General features: G+C 43.6%; 1 protein-coding gene across 1 annotated transcript in view; it reads left to right on the top strand.

The window, feature by feature from the left end:
• Window positions 1-18,757, top strand: part of MAML1 (mastermind like transcriptional coactivator 1) — a 122,028-nt gene extending 103,271 nt beyond the window's left edge. Inside the window, exons 2-5 of the mRNA XM_077474289.1 lie at window positions 1,897-3,321; window positions 8,566-8,841; window positions 10,264-10,378; window positions 17,761-18,757. Of these exons, the coding sequence (XP_077330415.1) occupies window positions 1,897-3,321; window positions 8,566-8,841; window positions 10,264-10,378; window positions 17,761-18,752 (2,808 nt within the window). The 3' untranslated portion in view covers window positions 18,753-18,757. The remainder of the gene's footprint in view (window positions 1-1,896; window positions 3,322-8,565; window positions 8,842-10,263; window positions 10,379-17,760) is intronic.
• The last annotated feature ends 262 nt before the right edge of the window (window positions 18,758-19,019 follow it).

Consider the following 19,019-nt stretch of genomic DNA (forward strand, 5'->3'; position numbering starts at 1 on the left):
TGGTGACTCGAACCTTTAAGGTCTGGAGACCGGATAAGCTTCTCCAAGACCTTAATGTGCTGCTTCTTGCTTTGTTGCCTTGGCTGTATTTTGGGTCATTGTCATGCTGGAATACCCATCCACGACCCATTTTTAATGCCCTGGCAGAGTGAAGGTGTCAAGATTTGACAGTACATGGCCCCGTCTATCATCCCTTTGATGCGGTGAAGTTGCCCTGTCCCCTTAGCAGAAAAAGACCCCCAAAGCATAATGTTTCCACCTCCATACTTGACGGTGGGCATATTTTTGGGGTCATTTCATTTCATAGGCAGTACATGGTTCAAATCAACAGACAATGGCCAAGATTCAAACCGTGTATGGCCTGCCTAAGGGTTTTAGTCCTTCCCTACGCTATTTGAAACAAAACCATTTTGGTTGTACAAAAATTACAGTTGCCAATAACTTTGCCTAAATCATTAATTATTTTGAATTGTGTTCTCCACTGAAGATGACCTCTGCTTAGTCCTTTTCTTCATGTCAGTTTGAATATATTAGGTTTCTAAACCAGTTCACTTAAATCTGGTTAATTGGTGAGTGACCGAATTATATTCTTAAAATGCAATTACAGCTTAATATATCTACTTCTCTCCAACGTGCAAACAATTGGTCCCTCAAATCCAGACTTGTTGACAATTTTTCTGCTGCTCTCAAGTGCTCGGTGACTGACACCTACAGTATGTGGGTTCAGTTATTGCAAGCATTGCTTGAGTGGTTTGCAGGACTTCCACGTTTTGATGGGATACTGTATATGGCCAGCTTGAGATGGGCTTCTGTGCTCCATGGGCTCTTTTCCCCAGTAACCAGTCTACCAGAACTGTCCAGTTTGGTTATGCACATGTTGAACAGAATTGCTATACCAGAATGTGTGTGTGGTCAACTTGGGCTATGCCTGCATGTTCCTGAGCTGAATGACTGTAATTGGATGTGACAGTAATAACATCACATGCTCACACTCACAAGCTTCTTTCTGGGTACACTGATGGATGCAGAGTGTGGTCTCAGCACTCTGGTCTTTGTAGAGAACAAACCGGATAATAGAGAACTGAAACAAAATGGGTAAAATCGGGCACTGACAGCAAATGGTGACCTGTACAGTGAATTGCTGAAATCAAATCCTGCAATCCATGATCAGAAGATTGTAAAGTACTGAAACCTGGGTGAAGAACAGTCCTTCGGATTTCATTCCGTTGCAGCACAATGTTAGAATTTTTTTTTTCCACATTCAAAGTCCTTATAAAATCTTTATTTGAACTTGGTAACATACTGGATGTTCCTAGGTTTATGACTTTTAACAAATCGCCTCATCTTCATTGCTGATGCTTTCTGTTAACTTTATTTTTTTTTTTCTCGCTTCATATAGAGTATTTGAGGTTTAAAAAAAAAAAAAAAAAAAAAAAAGGAACAGGCATGGTTGGGGAAAAGTTAGTTTAATAAGTACATAAAAACTGGAATGCTCAGGCAGGGACTGCACGTTTATCTGAAAAGGTCACCGTAACCACAGTGGAATTTATTTGGCTGACACTTTGAGTGGAGCTTCTGTTCACTGTAGCTGTGAACTAAAGGCACCATTAAAAACCTTTTCTTACACTGCCTCCTGGTGGTCATTTTGGAAAGTGTTTTGTTTTTCCCCCAGGTCAACTCCTTCACTTTGTTATATGTAGTCTCAAGTAGGAGAGATTTACAAAAGCCTTCAACTAAGTTGTGTAGAATGTGGGGGGAAAAAAAGTAGAATTTAAATCAAATTGGAAGTTTTTGATTAAGTTGTTTTTTTATAGAAGGGATTTTTGATCTTTTAGATGTACGGATTTTTGAAACTTTATGGCTTATTTAATTTTATGCTTTTTCTCTTTCTTTCAGCAGCTTCATGAAACGGTTAAAAGGAAGCTGGACAGTGCAGCTTCACCTCAAAATGGGGATCAACAAAATGGCTATGGAGACATGTTTTCTGTCTCCAAGAAGCTGCGACGTGAAGATGGACTAATGGGAGGGATTGGGTCATCTAATGGGATGCCCCCAGTTTCTCCTTTGCATCAACTGGATAACAAACCTCAGAGTGGAGATTCTTTGCAGTTAAACGGAGCCCATTCAATTGGACTGGATAGTGTCAAGAAGTGTCTTCCAGATGCAGGTCTACATAATGGAGATGCTGATGAGTTTTCACTTTGCTTAAGCAAAGAAATGAAGCAGGAACCTGTGGATGACTTGCCCTGCATGATATCAGGTGTGGGTGGTTCCATGTCTCAAAACAATTTGATGCCTGACTTAAACTTGAATGAGCAAGAGTGGAAGGAACTCATAGAGGAACTAAATAAATCTGTACCGGATGAAGACATGAAGGATCTATTCAGTGATGACTTTGAGGATAAAAAGGACAATGAAGCTTCAAATTCAGCAACACAGACACCTTTGACCCAAGATATTCACGTAAAGACTGAGTTTTCTCCTGCAGCATTTGAGCAGGAGTCTCTTGGGTCTCCACAAGTAAGGTCTACATCATGTGGACCTTTTGTTGGAGCTCCTTCAGTGCCTACTAGCAGCTCCTCTCCAGTGGTAGGTGGTTCTCAGCCTGTGTTTCAGCAATCTTCCCAGGCTGTGACAGACAGTTCCAATCAGACAGCATTGCAGCCTTCAAATCAACCTCAAAATGTGCAGAGACCATTACCCAATGTATTAATGTCTGGACAGAGTACTGGAACTACCAAAGAGATGTCCTCAGCCCATCAACTTCAGCAGATTGCAGCAAAGCAAAAGCGGGACCAGCTGCTGCAAAACCAACAGCAACCTCAGCAAGTACACCAGTCAAATCAGATGCCCAACTGGCCACAGTCTCGAACGTCACAAAGTCCCCTGGGTGTTCCTGCTTATGGTTTGGAGAAACCTACCAGCCCTTCTGTTTACCCGCAAGAGTTTACTAACCAGAAACTAATGATGCCTAATATGAACAAGAGTTCCCCTCGTGGTGGAAGTGGCTATATGCAGCCCAATCATGTTAACATGATTCATAAACCTTCAAACAGTTTAAACCCCAACCAAGCAGCAGGTCCCAATCCTATGCTGGACTATGGCAACACGATACCTCTGTCACACTATGAGGCAGACTGTGGTCCTGGGATGGTGGCTCAGAACCAGAACAAGAACGCAATGATCTCTTATCTTCAGCGACGGCAGCAACAACAGCAGCAACAGCAGCAGATGCCACCTATGCCTGAGGAGCAAAGTCCGATGTTCTTAATGAAACAAAAGGCTGGCATTCCTTACAGGCCACTTGTGTCACATGGACAGGTAAGGTGGCTAGAATATAGTGTTTGAATGTTTTTGATGCATTTACATCTCTTCCGACTGTTACTGATTTTAGAAAAGAGCCCTTTCACACTGCGCCGCCTAGGGCATCAGCAGTAAAATGTTGCTGCTAGAGCGGAGCTATTCGGCCGCTATCGGAGCAGTTTAACCCCTTTTCAGCCACTAGCAGGGGGGTAAATCCGGCCACAAAATGCCACCGGTATCGCAGCGCTGCCCCATTGATTTCAATGGGGAGCAGTGGTAAGTTCACCGCTCCTTCACCCCTCAAAAAAAGCTGCTGGGAGGACTTTTTCTGACGCCCTGCTAGCGCACCACTCCAGTGTGAAAGCCCTCCGGCTTTCGCACTGGAGTGCATGGAGCAGCTGTTTTAGGGCATTTTGCAGGCGCTATTTTTAACACTATAGCACCTGTGAAACGCCCTCCATGTGAAAGGGTTCTTAAGCTCAATTTTTTTTTAGCTTGTTATAGTGCTGAAAGTATTCCTATTTTCAGAGATTGCTTCTGTTTTTTTTTTGTTTATATAGATCTTAGTGAATATGTATGTGGTGGGCAAGCTGACGTGTGTACAGGTTTGTGTGTACACAAACTCATGTACACCCATTAGACACATGACAGGGTGGGGGTACAGTTTGCAGGACATTAGTTGGCTGACCTCAACAAATTTTTTTGAATGTTAACTGTACCTCCAACTTGCCAAGAAAAATAGAACAATTTCCTTGGCTATAATGCTGATAACTTTGGATTTAATGTGTTCTACATTAAAGACCTCCCTGTACAGCATAGCATTTTGTAATGAGTCTAAAGAACTTGCATTTTCAGAAAGAAGTGAGCAAATGCAGCTTCCATATTTTTTGCTGACAAGTTAAGGAATTAAGCCTATCAATGAGAATATCTGATGAACAATCGTCCATTTTTTGTTTCTTTTGTGGTGTTTATTTTTCTGCATGCTAGTCTAGAGTTCTGAAAGTTATTTGAAGACTGAATACAAATTCTCGCAATGATGTAATGTATTTTCTGTATTCTTTTGTTTCCGAACATTGCGGCCTTGGTCACACTATTTGTTTTCTGCTCCAAAAGCTATATTTTTCGGTCTGTTTTCTCATGTGTACTAGGCACAATACTCACTTCATTATGATGTGCAGGATATCAAGGATAAAGGAAAGCTTTTCCAATGATTTATGATAACAATGCTTCTGTCTAAGGCATGCAGTTTTCTACAGCAGTAGGTATTCTGTTTAATTCTCTCCGGTTTCTACTTTCAGTTAGCTAGTACTAGGACTGACCAATGCTGGGTTATCCTACTAATATCACTTTCCAGTAGCCAAATTATGTCTGCTCTTCTCAGTGGACAGGTGCTTCTTCATGCAGTTTACTGTTCTAATGACCCTGCTGCGTGTGCATGTCTGCCTGTGTATATTAGAGAGGATGGGCACCATGCATACACTAGTCAGAGCATTGTATGCCAAGCTCTGTGCGTCTGAAGACACAGGAATGTGGCCATGTACATCCTTATTTAATGTAGGGCAGTCACTAACCAGTTATATCATCGGCCTTATAACAAAGGTTGGTTTACATTTATTTAGTTAGACGTTTACATTAAAATACAGCTGGCATCATTAAACAGAAGTAAAAGTGACATTGTGGACATGATCTTATGACGTGAAAACTGTTACTTTAATCTCTTCACGGTGCCTCCATGTCTGCTTAGCAAGTACTCTCAAAGACATTCCACAGTGGTGCCAGCCATTCTCTGCTTATAATATATATATATATATATATATATATATATATATATATATATATATATATATATATATATATATATATATATATATATATATATATATATATATATATATATATATTATTAGTGTGTGTGTGTATATATACACACACTATCTCACAAAAGTGAGTACACCCCTCACATTTCTTTTCATGTGAAAACAATGAAGAAATTACACTTTGCTACAATGATGTAAAGTAGTGAGTGTACAGCTTGTATAACAGTGCAATTTTGCTGTCCCGTTAACATAACTCAGCACACAGCCATTAATATCTAAATGGTTGACTACAAAAGTGAAAATGTCTAAATTGGGCCCAATTAGCCATTTTCCCTCCCCGGTGTCATGTGACTTGTTATTGTTACAAGGTCTCAGGTGTGAATGGGGGAGCAGGTGTGTTAAATTTGGTGTTATCGCTCTCACTTTCTCATACTGGTCACTGGAAGTTCAACATGGCACCTCATGGCAAAGAACTCTGAGGATCTGAAAAAAAGAATTGTTGCTCTACAAAAAGATGGCCTAGGCTATAAGAAGATTGCCAAGACCCTGAAACTGAGCTGCAGCATGGTGGCCAAAACCCTTCAGGTCTGGTATGGATTTTAAGGGGAACTCCATGGGGTTGAGTTCCCCTCAAAACTCCATACCAGACCCTTTATCCGAGCACGCAACCTGGCAGGCCGCAGGAAAAGGGAGCGATCAAGAGTGCCCCCCCCCCCTCCTCAACTATACCAGGTCATATGCCCTCATCATTGGGAGGGTGCTTTGGGGGTAGCCCCCCCAAAGCACCTTGTCCCCATGTTGATGAGGACAAGGGCCTCATCCCCACAACCCTTGCCCGGTGGTTGTGGGGGTCTGCGGGCGGAGGACTTATCAGAATCTGTAAGCCCCCTTTAACACGGTGACCCCCAGATCCCAGCCCCTCCCCGGTTTGAAATGGTAACTGGTACATTGTACCCATACCATTTCACAATTAAAGTGTAAAAAAAACACACAGACACCGTTGGGATAAGTCCTTTATTAAAAAAAAAAAAAAAAAAAAAAGATTCCAGCGGTGGTAATCCACTCTCGGTATCCTGTGATGGGTGAACATCTCTCCGGGGTCCAGTGATGGACGATCTCTCCTCTTCAGGTCCAGGGTCCAATGATGATGTCCAGCGCATCCTGTCTCCACTGGAGACATCGCGGGAAACCCGGCAGCCTGACAGGTCTTAGTGTAGGACGGGTCCACCCGTCACGTGACCCCATCACCCTCTGACGCAAGGGGAAACACAGGGCTTCCCCAGTGACGTGTGGGTTACCCTGCCCCCCTCTGATGTAACGGAAACCTGCATTATGTCACAGGGGGCCGGATCACCTGCACGTCACTGGGGAAGTCCGGGTTTCCCCCTGCGTCAGTGGGGGATGGGGTCACGTGATGGGTAGCCCCGTCCTACGCTAAGAGACCTGTCAGGCTACCGGGATTCCCGTGATGTCTCTGGTGGAGACAGGATGTGCTGCTCTGGACATAATCGTTGGAACCTGGACTTGCATATAAGCCTTTAAAATTAGCACTTTAGATTTTTCATGTTCGAGTCACATAGACTTTAACGGTGTTCGGATGTACGAACAAATTTATTACCTGTTCGCACGTTCTGATGCGAACCGAACTGGGGGGGGGGGGGGGGTGTTCGGCTCATCCCTAGTGACCACACAAAATATTCACACTTTGGGCATTTTTACTTAGGGGTGTACTCACTTTTGTTGCCAGTGGTTTAAACATGGCCCTGTGTTATTTTGAGGGGACCACAAATATATACACTTATACAAGCTCTACACTCCCTACTTAACATTGTAGAAACGTGTAATTTCTTCAGTGTCAAAAAAGAAAAGATATGATAAAATCTTTACAAAAATGTGAGGGGTGTACTCACTATTGTGAGATACTGTATATAGGTTAGTAAAACACCAACACTTAACATTATGTAAAATCATCCATGTCCGTCTCCCAATAAAGATCCACTTTCAGCTTTCTTGAGCTGGACTATTCCCCCCCCCCCCCCACTTCTCTGCAGGCCCAGCCTGGCCCTTCTTCTTTCCCACACATCTTCTCCCTTTAGCTACCACCTCTACCACCTTTTGTTCTCTACCCCATATCCAGTACCCCATTTCCACTCAACTCTCCCCCCCCCCCCACCCCACTATCAAGCTCATGTCCACACTGTCACTTTTACTCCTGTTGTCTGAGGGGCCAGCTGTAGAAAGTGCGTGTTTTTTATTTCCTTTTTGACTCTGCCCCCCCCCCCCCCTCGTTATGTCCACCTCCCCCTTTTTTTCTTATTCACATTGTTTAATATGAGAATTCTTAGACTTTAGATCTCACAATACTACACTTAAAGCGGTTCTCCACCCTAAAGTGGAAGTTCCGCTCATGTGATCCCTCTCCCCCTCCGGTGCCACAATCGGCACCTTTCAGGGGGGAGGGGGTGCAGTTACCTGGATAATCCAGGTATCTGCACCCACTTCCGGGACAGACCGCCACAGATGCCCCCCCCCCTCCCCCCCCTTTGTGTTCTGGGAAACGCACAGTTCCCAGCAGAGGATGGCGGCAGCAGAGAGACGAGCAATCGCTCATCTGCCGCCGATATCGCTGGACCCTGGGACAGGTAAGTGTCCATTTATTAAAAGTCAGCAGCTGCAATATTTGTAGCTGCTGGCTTTTAATATTTTTTTAAAAGGTGCAGAACCGCTTTAAGGTGACTAAACTTCCTGACCTCTACACTTTATTATGTCAGTAGCTCTATTTCCGAGAGAGCTTGGTATAAAAAAATAAAATTCTCACATTTATCAATATTACTTGCTACAAGTGAGTTATCAAGCGGTATATACTATCTTACATTTTTTTTTTTCCCCCCCTTTTGGTGTTAACACCCAGTTTCAGGACATGTAAGTATATAGAAGCCATAAAATGTGGCTTTGGATACACCATTGCATCTGATTAAGGAATAAATGTACTTTCAGCACTTAATGTTTGTTTTGACCTGCCCAGCAGCCTGTTTACGGAATTTAATTGAAAGGGGTACCTTCTCTGTTGAAAGACAGTCACTGTGCTCTGATTTGGAAGATGTCTTTACATCATTCTACTTCTTGCAGCTACTTCTGGCCACCAATAGGGGGAGCTTGAGAGATGAACTTTGCATTGGAATACTCCCTCTAGTAGTGGCTGACAGTAGGTGCCGCAGAAAGAAAATTGTGAGCATACTGCTTTGAGTCTTGTCCTAAAATTTTGCATATCGGTAAAATGGGTGCCCCTTGCAACAGAATCTCTTGTGCAGAAAGTAAGAGAAACAAAGTACTGAAAGCACACTTGACAAATAACTGGCATGGCCACTTTCAACATCACGTAACTGATTCATTAATGTGTTCTGTGTTTTTTTTGTTTTTTTTTCTTCTTCTTTTTTTTTCTTAGGAGCAGAATCAACAGCCAAATGTGGCCCGCGTTCCTGTGTCTGTGGGAGGAGCAGGTGTTGTATCACAGCCTCCACTTGTGTCTATGGCGGGTAATCATGCAAATGCAGCTTATCTGAACAGCCAACAGCAAGCTGTCCTGAAGCAGCAACAGCAGCAAATGCTTCTGGAACAGAAACAGAGAGAGCAAAAGCAGCAGTTACTTCTGGAGCAACAGAAACAGTATCTGATGGGACAGCAGCGACAGCAGCAGCAACAGCAGCTCCTGGCAGAACAGGTACACTTCTTATTCAACTCAGGCTTGTGACTGCTGTTCAATATAGGCAGTAATATAAAATAGGTACTCGAAAAAACTTAAACTGAGTTATTCCATGTAGTCCCCTCACTCCAAGTAACTGGCTAGATTTAGGAACTCTTGCCAATGGAGATCTGCCTTTAGTTCTCATACAGTCATCCTACCAGTCTTCCCCAGGTGGAATCTAGAAGAAAAAAAAAAACTAAAGTACTCCCCTTTTCTTGCAAAAAGTTTAAAGATTGAATTTTTTGATACAGTGCTACTTATAAAAATGCTATGGCACTTGGTTTGTGACCTCCAAATTAAAACAGACTTCAGATTGGCTAGCCACTCTCAGCTGAGACTTACTGTGTGTTTTTTTTTTTTTTTATTTTTTTTTTATTTTTTTTTATAACATGCATGTTATACTCGCCTACTTTATACAAAGCTACTTCCTATAGTGGCACACCTCACCTCAATCCCGAGCTTCACTGTCTGAATCTATAGACAGTGCGGCTCGACCCTGAACCCATATCCTCCCCGCCACAGGATTTGCTGACAGCAGCAGGAGCCATTGGCTTCCGCTGCTATTAAAGTAATTGCAAAGTCAGTTTTTGTATCTGAATGCACTCTATGCATTAAGATAAACCTTTTGTGTAGCAACGACCCTCAGCCCCCCTAATACTTACCCGAGCCCCATCTCCCTCCAGCGATGTTCACGGGTTCCTCTGCTGCCTTGTACTCTCCTCCTGATTGGCTGAGACACAGCAGTGGCACCACTGGCTCCCACTGTTGTCCATCTGTCAGTCAGGAGAAAGAGGGAGCTGTGACTCAGCTCGGGTGGCCCTATAGCAAGCTGCTTGCTTTGGGGACACTTAACAGGAGGGAGGGCCCAAGAGTCAAAGAGGCACCCAAGGAGGATCTGGGCTGCCCTGTGCAAAATTATTACACAGGGCAGGTAAGTATAACAGGTTTTTTATTTCTAGAGAAAGAGACTTTACAATCACTTTAGCCTTCCCTGTGAGGAGGGAAAGGGTGCAGAAGAGCTGCTGCTCTTGGGCACCGCGTTGGATCCAGACTGGGCTCCGATAAGTAACCGAGGGGCTGGGTGGAGCTGCAGACAGGTTTTCTTATCTTGATGCATTAGGTAAAAAATCTTCAACCTTTTACAACCACTTTAAGACTGGTCACATAGTTTTAGGTTTATATTTTGTTTAAAGGCCCAGAGCATTGACTTGAATTGCACTTCTTCTTTAAACAGACTATTAAATTCTAGTGGCTGTTTGAGAGAATTATTTAAATACTTAAAGACCTTTATTAGTAAGGTGAAGCCAAAGTAAGAATGAATGAGGGTAAGTGCTTCATATTTTTTAAACACTGATTGGTTAGCGGTTTACGAGACTATTCTATTAATATTTTGAACAGGAGAAGCAGCGACACCAACAGGAACAGCTTCAGCGGCACCTCACCAGGCCTCCTCCGCAGTACCAGGATCAGTCACAGAATTCTTATCCACAGCAGCCAGTTGGTCCGTTTCCAGGTGGGGCCTTAAACTAGTTTTTAAGATATGTGAAATGCTTTTTATTTTTTATTTTTATTTTTTCCCTAGCGGTTTTCAGTGCTGTAAGTAAAGTTAAGAAAACTAATGTCTATTATGTTTAACATCCAACAACTTCAGCTTTGGCCCATATAAAACACTTTTCCCCGCCCCCTTTCCTGACAGCTGATGCCAAGAGGACTAAAAACTTTTCATAGTCATACATTACAGGACACTGCCTGCCACTGGATTATGCTGCTGTCTTCAGGAGAACTGGAGAAGGCTGTAAGGATAGCCCAGTAGAACTCCTCTCAGCACGCCTTTTTTTTTTTTTGGCATCCTTAGAACAGACATTTACCATGCCAGAAAGAAGATTAAGGCTCAGCCTGTAATGTAAGCCTCTAGGGCTGGATTCTGCTTTTGGCTCACACTTGGACACATGGTGCAATGTGTTGAGTTAGCTGCAGAGTGCTTGACAGGTACAGGACTGCGGTACACCCGCCTGCTGGTACCCATTTACCAAAGACCCCTTAGGGGGTATTCCTGCTGGATGGTCAAAGGCTGCTGAATGGGGCTTGTCCTGTCTGCTTGTGGGGAGCTGTAGGATGGAAGACGGCTCCATTAATTAAAGGTTCTAGTTCTTTAAATCGGTAATAAACCCAACAATTTAATATCTTGCAGCGTACCAAGATGTGGTTGCTGCATTCATTTTCTATAAGGTGTGTTTCGCTTCTGTTTTCTCCAAGCCATTTGGCAAGTACCACACCTCCTGTATTAGAGTGCCTCCCATTCTGGATGAATGAGCACCTTGCAGATTTAGAGACACTAACAAATTGAAGCCAAACTCCAGCTCACACTGCAGTTACAGATAGTAGTTTTACATAGAACTTGAACATTGTAAGTACCCATGTGAGCGGTAAATGGTTTGTCTCAACACTTCTAACTGATACTTCTGCAAGAGGGTTCGTTCTTTTGCAAACACTTAGTGGCCAGCTCAGAAGGTGAAAATGTAAAAATTAAGCCTAAAAAGTAAACCAGCCATCACATCTTAGAATTGGTAAGCTGCAATATAATGTTTAATTTTGACTTTAATACTGCTTTAACTGGCAGAGGCGTTTCCTGTTTTGACTCTGGGATTTTTTTTATCTACCAGACTTCAGTCCAGGAGCCCTCAGTGAGCCTCCTGTTAGGTTGGACTTGCTGAGCATGCATGTGCCTTCTTGGGACAAACTCATGGACTTGGGGTAGCTTGTAATTTTTGCTTTGAGTACTGGATCCTGAATGGGTACTTGCCACTCTATGTAGTGTGTGTGGTTAGCCAAAGGTTGCTAGATAAGTCGATGACTGTGGTCCATCCCTATGGAACCCTGGTGACTTTTTTGGGGGTATGCGCACCATGATGGGCAAAGCCTGGACCCTATATAAGGACCAGAGTCATGGACAGGTAATGCAGGGTCATCCTTCCGGACAAGCTTACCTTATTTACGCAATCTACAGGAGTACTCCAGAGAATTGACCTCGCCCATAGTATTGGTGAAAACCAGGCACATGCTCAGGCAAAAATTTACTTTGAATGCCCGCACAACACTCAATCTCAGAGTAACAGTATTTATCTTGCACCAGAACAGGACCCAGTTTTAAAACCGGTCTCTGCATCTGATTCTAGCTCTATCTAAGGCCTACAACATGTGGCCTACCTTAAAGTAGAACGAAGGTCAAAAAGTAAAAATCCATATGTGAAAAAACTAAGTAGATGTAAAATATGTCTCTTTGGTATGTAAATGCAGGTATATAGCAAAATTTACATGCTTCCCATCCAGCTTGTTGGCTTCCTTTTTGTTGTGGAGTCAACACAGCTTCCTCATTTTCCAAATAGTTCCATTGTCCCCTTTTTGTGTTACACCATGGTGACTACAGTCCAGTGGCGTGACATCATTAGGGGGGGTTCCCTTTCCTTAGCCCCAGCATGTTGATCATCTTAAACACACCAAGGCTCTGCCCACTTTTCCTCACATTCAGTCCACCTTTGCCCTGCCCATGTTCTCACTTTACCACTATAACTGCCTATTGAATCATGGGACCTGTAGTTCCCTGTGGCAAAGCAGGGCAATGACATCCTAGCTCTGCAAAACTCCTCCCACCATCATCAGAATCCAGCTGCATGGGCCCGGAAGGGGGTTAGAACCAGCAATTGCAGGTGAATGCTGAGGTAATCCTACTTTTAGTTATGGTATTATGTGCTGTTTTCATTAGCTTTCTTAAGGGTTCACTGAAAATATATAGAATGCCTTTAGTTGTACTTTTAAGGAGTAATTTTATGCAAGTATGTTACAATTCCCTGGATAACTGATGGCTCTAATACAGCCATCCCTGACCAGAGCTCAGGTTCGCTGATACTGATTATTCCCACAATCTCTACCCAAGTCAGATTCCACTATATGCTCCCCAAAGGAGGCAGATATAGAAAGGGGAAAAAAAAAGAACAACCAAGTGGCGGTATTAGACAGCAGAAGAGCTCTCTCCCACAGGCTCCTATACATTCAAAGATTCTGCAAATAGTAAGTTTGAGATGCTCTTAAATACGATCGCTACACTTGTAGGTCGGGCTCTGCAACAAAAAAGCCTGCAAAAAAAAAATCTGCACATCCTGATTCATCCCCTTCATCAGCATTTTTTTGCACTTTGCATTGGAAGACAATTCTTTCCAGTTTGTCGCACTGCTTTTGAACTAGCTTCTGCTCCCAGCATATTCAGAGATCCTAGCACCTCTTCTTGACCCTTTAAGAGCATGGGAATCAAGGTCACGTTATTATGATGACCTTCTCCCGTAGGACTTTTCTTCCATTCAGCTACCTACAAAAGCACACAGGACAATTCAGGTGTTCCAGACTTTTGGCGGAGTGTTCAATTTCCAGAAATGTTCCAGCTTTCTCTTCACCTGGGATACTTGGGTCTGGTACTGGACACATCCCAAGCAAAACGTTTTCCCTCCAGATAAGAAAATGCTATTTCTTAGAACTTGCATTTGTGAATGTCAAAAATCCTCTTCATAAGCGATCTAGGCCTCATGGTAGCCGCCTTTAAGGCTGTTCCATTCGCTCATTACCATTCAAGGCCACTCTAGCCCAACATCTTGTTGACCTACAACAAGCATGCTCCTTTTCTCAACTTGCCCATGCTTCTGTCCAGTCAAGTAAAGCCCCATACACACTATCAGTTTTTCTGCTGAGTTTCTCCTTCAGATTTACCAAAACCATATAATATGAGGTCAAACCTTAGGGGTTTCAATGTGTATGCAATCAGGCAGACCCTTGCACTACATTGTTTTGGTAAATCTGAAGGAAAAACTAAGCAGAAAATCTGATAGTGTGTATGGGGCTTTGGCCACTCTCTAGCTTGGTGATGGATCTCTAACCCAGCCTTCTCAATAGGGAAGTTCTGCCTTCTCATTGGAAAGTAAAAATAGATGCCAGTCTTGAGGCTGGGAAGGAATGTTCAGTACCTCACAGCCCAGCTAATATAGTCATTAATTGAAGCCCAAGGTCCCCATCAACATCCTAGAACTCAGAAATCAAAGTGGCTCTGCAACCCCGGGCCCCCCCCCCCCCCCATTCTACAGGGGCACCCTCTCTGGGTACAATCCCTCAATGATTTGGCATACATCAACAACCAAGGGGGCACAGGAGTCTTGCAACTTTTAAGAAATCAAGCCAGATCATCTCTTGAACAGAAACTCTGTCTGACAATCCCTGCAGTCCTTATCCTAGGCATGGCCAACTGGAAAGCAGATTACTTCAGCTGTCACCACCTGAATCAAGGGAAATGGGATCCTTCACCCCAACATCTTCAACAAGAAATCAGAAATGGGTAACTGGATCTGGATTGGCCCCCAGATTCAACAATAGGGCTGCCTCTGTTTGTGCCTAGGTCCAAAAGCTGCCATTGGATGCCTTGGTCTCAGTGCAAGAGAATCTGTCTTCCCACTCCAGTGCATATTCTACTACTTCTGATCCACAAATAGAGCCTAGAAGCCAGTGTTTCACATTGTACAAAATTCAACTTGATACACAGACCTCTTTTGACTACTTGGTGACTACCCAGGGTCTGTTCCCAACATGCTAGAACTGCTGTCTGAGGTACCTCCTTTTCCATTCTGCTTCTCAGTCACTAGCTTTGATGATTGTTAAAGCACAGGTCCTAAGACAGAGGGGTCTCTGTGTCATCCCTAACTTGCTAAAAGCTGGAAACGCCACTCCAATCTATTATCTTACCTGTACATAAAGAAGGAATTTGGGACTTTGAATTGAACTAATGACATTGTGGAGGTCGGTTGATAGAAAAACATATTTAATAACATGCAAAGATGTAACAATACATATCAATGGTACAAAACAAGTAAAAAGTATTGATCATATTAGTTTGTATGGGGCCACAGTAGACACATTAGCATGGAGAATCCTAAAGAACCCAGCGACAATGGGGGGAGACGCTCTTCCAGATTTTCAGGACTATTACCTTGCCTCCCAACTGTCCCACTTCTATCATTTTGATAAAGACAAGCTAAAAAGATACCAAGCACTACTCTGGGCTCCCGGGTGACCCAGCCCATGCCCCACTTCAGGCAGTCCTTAGAGCCCCATCGACAAGACGCCCCTCCCAACACAAAGCGGACATGCTCACTCATCACTGTAGGGTATTACGGATGACATTACTAAAACTCGGGACCCCACAGGTCCACTCCCACACCCCCCTCTGGTTCAACGCACACCTACCAGAATTATTGTCTATTCCAGACCCGGAGGTGTGGATACGCCATGGGATCCTATACCTGTATCAGATCATGACCACTACGGGACTTAAAACATTCCAAGCGCTAAAAGGACGAATTTTCCCTTCCCAATTGCCTTCTCTTCAGGTATCTACAACTCCCCAACGCTATACAAACAGTTTACTGGCTCCAACCCATCTCTGGCAGTCCCCTCTGTAGTAGACAGTCACAGGTACTGAACCAGCTAAACTGATTTATACCCTATACTCCGCCATTTGCCTCCCTAGTACTACAGAATTGGCCTATACTGCCAAGACTGGGTGGGAGGTGGATGTTGGAACCATTGACGATGAGGATTGGGATGAGATTTTGGAGGATGTGAAAAGAGTTTTCCCCAAACTGTCAGACCGCCTAACGCAGTTGTACATTATACACAAGACGTATCTGACTCCTCCGAGGATAGCGCGCTACAAACCCTCATACAACCCGGGGTGCTGACTATGTGATCACACACCAGGCTCTTTATATCACCTTCTATGGTCCTGTCCAACCATGCAAGGGTACTGGACACAGGTGGTTCGCTTCCTACGTGACCAAATGGGCTCCCCTGCCACTTTAGACCCGAAGATGTGCCTGCTTGGTCTAATACCAGACTTGGACTCTAATAAGCCCCTTCGCACCTTTCTACACGAGACACTATTCATAGCGAGAAAAGAAGTAGCTCGCAATTGGCTGCAGGCCCATCCCCCTGCGATCCAGTGTTGGAAAAAGGGAATTAACGATACTCTCCCATACAGAAAGTTGATATATGTACATAGAGGGTGTCCGCAAAAGTATGAGAAGGTTTGGAGTAGATGGTTAGCAGATGGTGAAACGTGTACTTGATATATTTATTCCTACTCTCCCCCCCCCCCCCTCTCTTTTCCTCCCTCCTGTTCTGGACTAAGTACTGGTCCTACCCCTGGGGGATCTCCTGGTTTTTTGTCACGCTGACACTACAATGTGTGTGTATGTATTATTGTTCTGGCCATGTTGGCACGCACAGATGTATGTACCATGATTACACTTTTCAATAAAGTTGGTTTTCCAATAAAAAAAAAGTATTGATCATGTGTATAAACACATGCATCTGCATGTGTACTAAACCTCAAGTATGTATGTATGTATGTATGTACATACACACATACACACATACACCCCCCCCCCCCCATATAGGCAGCACGTTGCAATTAAAGTAAGTAGAATAGTATAAACATGATTGATTGTAGATGGTGAACTGAAGTAGTTACTAATGCAGGCGTGTATCTGCATCCTAAATTGCCAGATGCGTTTTGTGTAAAAAAACGCTCATCTAATTCAAGAGTATCTATAAAGAATAAATCTCATATGGCATCAAGCATGACAGGAAAAGGCAAATATGCCAGTCCTGAATACTTGGAAATGATTAAATGTGATAAAATATGGGGCCAGGGCCAGAAGAGTAGTCGGTCCCGAGAGCACAGGTAGCCAGTCTTCACGGTGAATCCAAGTGGTAGGTAAGTGGTGACTGTCAGCCTCTAATAGGGTATCACTTTGCTACATAATATTGGTAAGAAAATACAGTGACGATGAAAGGTGACCATGTGGGTTTAGTAATATTTTAAGCATCCCTTGAAAGGAACCATTTTGACGTTATCCATCCTCTTTTTTTTTTTTTTTAAACCGCTGGCTTCAATTTCCTAGTCAAAACCCTTTACACAAGATATTTCTCGGATCAGATCCCCCCTTACAGCACCCTCTGCTTCCTTCGGACCTCAACTTGACTTTCTGCCCTGGTGAAACCACTCTTTGAACCCATCGGATGTTTCCTTGGACGACCCCTCTCCTGCAGGGTCAATTATTTTATTTTTTTCGCCATCACGTTTCTCAGACGTGTCTGAGTTGGTGTCTCTCCCCTTACAAAGAGCCACTCCTCGTTCTTCATAAAAAGGTACGCCTGTGCCCAAGGCCATCCTTCCTTCCTTCGTTTGGTAACAGGCTTTCATCCCAGTGGAGATCTAGTCCTTCTTTCTTTTTTTTCGCTCTTCTACAGTTGCAGCCTTCGCCCACAAAGTTCTTCCAGCTGCACTCTTAATTTGATCTGTTAACCCTTTTGTTGCACTTGTTGGCACAATTCCATTTGTTGCCCATCCTTCTCATTGCTTCTTGATGTCCCAAATACTGTGAATTCTTGGCCTGTGTTCTGTACTGTACGATTACTGTACTGTTAATATAACAGTAATTTTAACTTGCATTTTTAAACTCCATATCTTCAAGTACAGGCTAACAACCACCCTCCCTTCTATTGCTTGGTCACGCTGCATTACTTGCTACAAAACTGGGGGCTCACTGAGCATGGTAGGGTTATAGGGAGGCGCCCGGGGGCATATCCTCAAAAGCTTTGCCAGTGTCCGATCTCCTGAAGTTACTAGCCTATGATCCAGGGTTTATGAATACTCAGCGTGTGTCTTGTACTTTATACCAAGATATGGAATTCATTAGTAAGTCAAATTTTTTTTGTACATGATGTAATTTGCTTCCTGCTTCTGTTTTTTGTAAAGGTATTTTGTACTTAAATCTAATTTTGCTTTTTTTTCAGGGTCATCTTCAGTCATGCCTGGTGTAAATAGTATGAACCATTCAAATTCTGGAAGCCCGCGCATGTTTCCACAGTCGCAGGCTATGCTTCACATGGGAGGTGGTCACACGTCTGTTCCAACTTTGTCTTCTGTTTCAACGTCTCAAGAGCGAGCAGTCTCTCAATATCCTAACATCCAGACAGTGCAGCGGGGAGGAATGTACAATATGGGATCAGGTCTCTCACAGATGGTCCCAAATCATACATCACAAGGTAACATGCCAAATGGTCAGCCTCCAATGCAGAGGCAGCCAAGCTTGGGTCAAGGGAACCCTCTTCCCACTGGTTATGGACCAAATCCAATGGCAAACCCAGCCTTAGCAGCACAACACAGTAAAGGGGGTATTAACCCTGCATTGGCCAAGGCCCAGATGCCAAGAATGCCTGCCGCAATGCCATCACAAAACCCAGGGTGGCAGCACCAAAGCATGCAAAACATAAACAATCAGGCCCAAGGAAATAACGGCCTGGGTCCCTTCAATTCTGCCAGCTTTCATCTCCAGCAAAATCATCACAAAATGTCTAACCAACAGTTTCCCCAGGGCATGCCACAAGTCGGACTAGGAGCTGGTCGACCTATGACCTCGTTAAACAGTTCCGTCCCTGGCCAAATGATGCCTAACATAACTTCACAGCAAAGGACAAATCCTTCCAGCCAACAGCCAGCACCCAATCAGCAGGTTCTACCAGTGATGACCCAGGCAGTGCCAGATCTGTCAGCATTTAGCCAAAACCCGGGTCAGCAAATGGCCAACAGGGCTGGCCTTCACTGTAATCAGAATTACCAGGTGAGGTCAACAGGTCAGGACTTGCCCTTTGGGTACAGTGGACAATCTGGTAACAGTGGCTTACAAAATTTGTCAGGTGAACCTGATTTGTTGGACTCCTTACTCAAAAATAGGACTTCAGAAGAGTGGATGAATGACTTGGACGAGCTATTGGGGAACCATTGATACCAAGCTGGTTTCTTTCTTTTCTTTTTTTTTTTTTTTTTTTTTTTTTATGAATATACAATGGTTTAAGAACCTTTTTTATAGTACATTTTTTTTATTGAAAAAATGGAAAAACTAAAATGTAAAATACATTTGGACCAAAAAAACCTGTGCCATTTGAGATGCTATTGTCACTGAGGCTGGAACATTGTATGTCCTGCTGTTTTCTCTCCCTACTCTCTGTAGACCGCTAATAATGCCTGGAGCATGATTCGGTCTCTGCTCACC

Source organism: Lithobates pipiens, unplaced genomic scaffold, assembly GCF_037356315.1.
Source record: "Lithobates pipiens isolate NorthernLeopardFrog02 unplaced genomic scaffold, aLitPip1_a1.2 Scaffold_8, whole genome shotgun sequence".
NCBI lineage: Eukaryota > Metazoa > Chordata > Amphibia > Anura > Ranidae > Lithobates > Lithobates pipiens.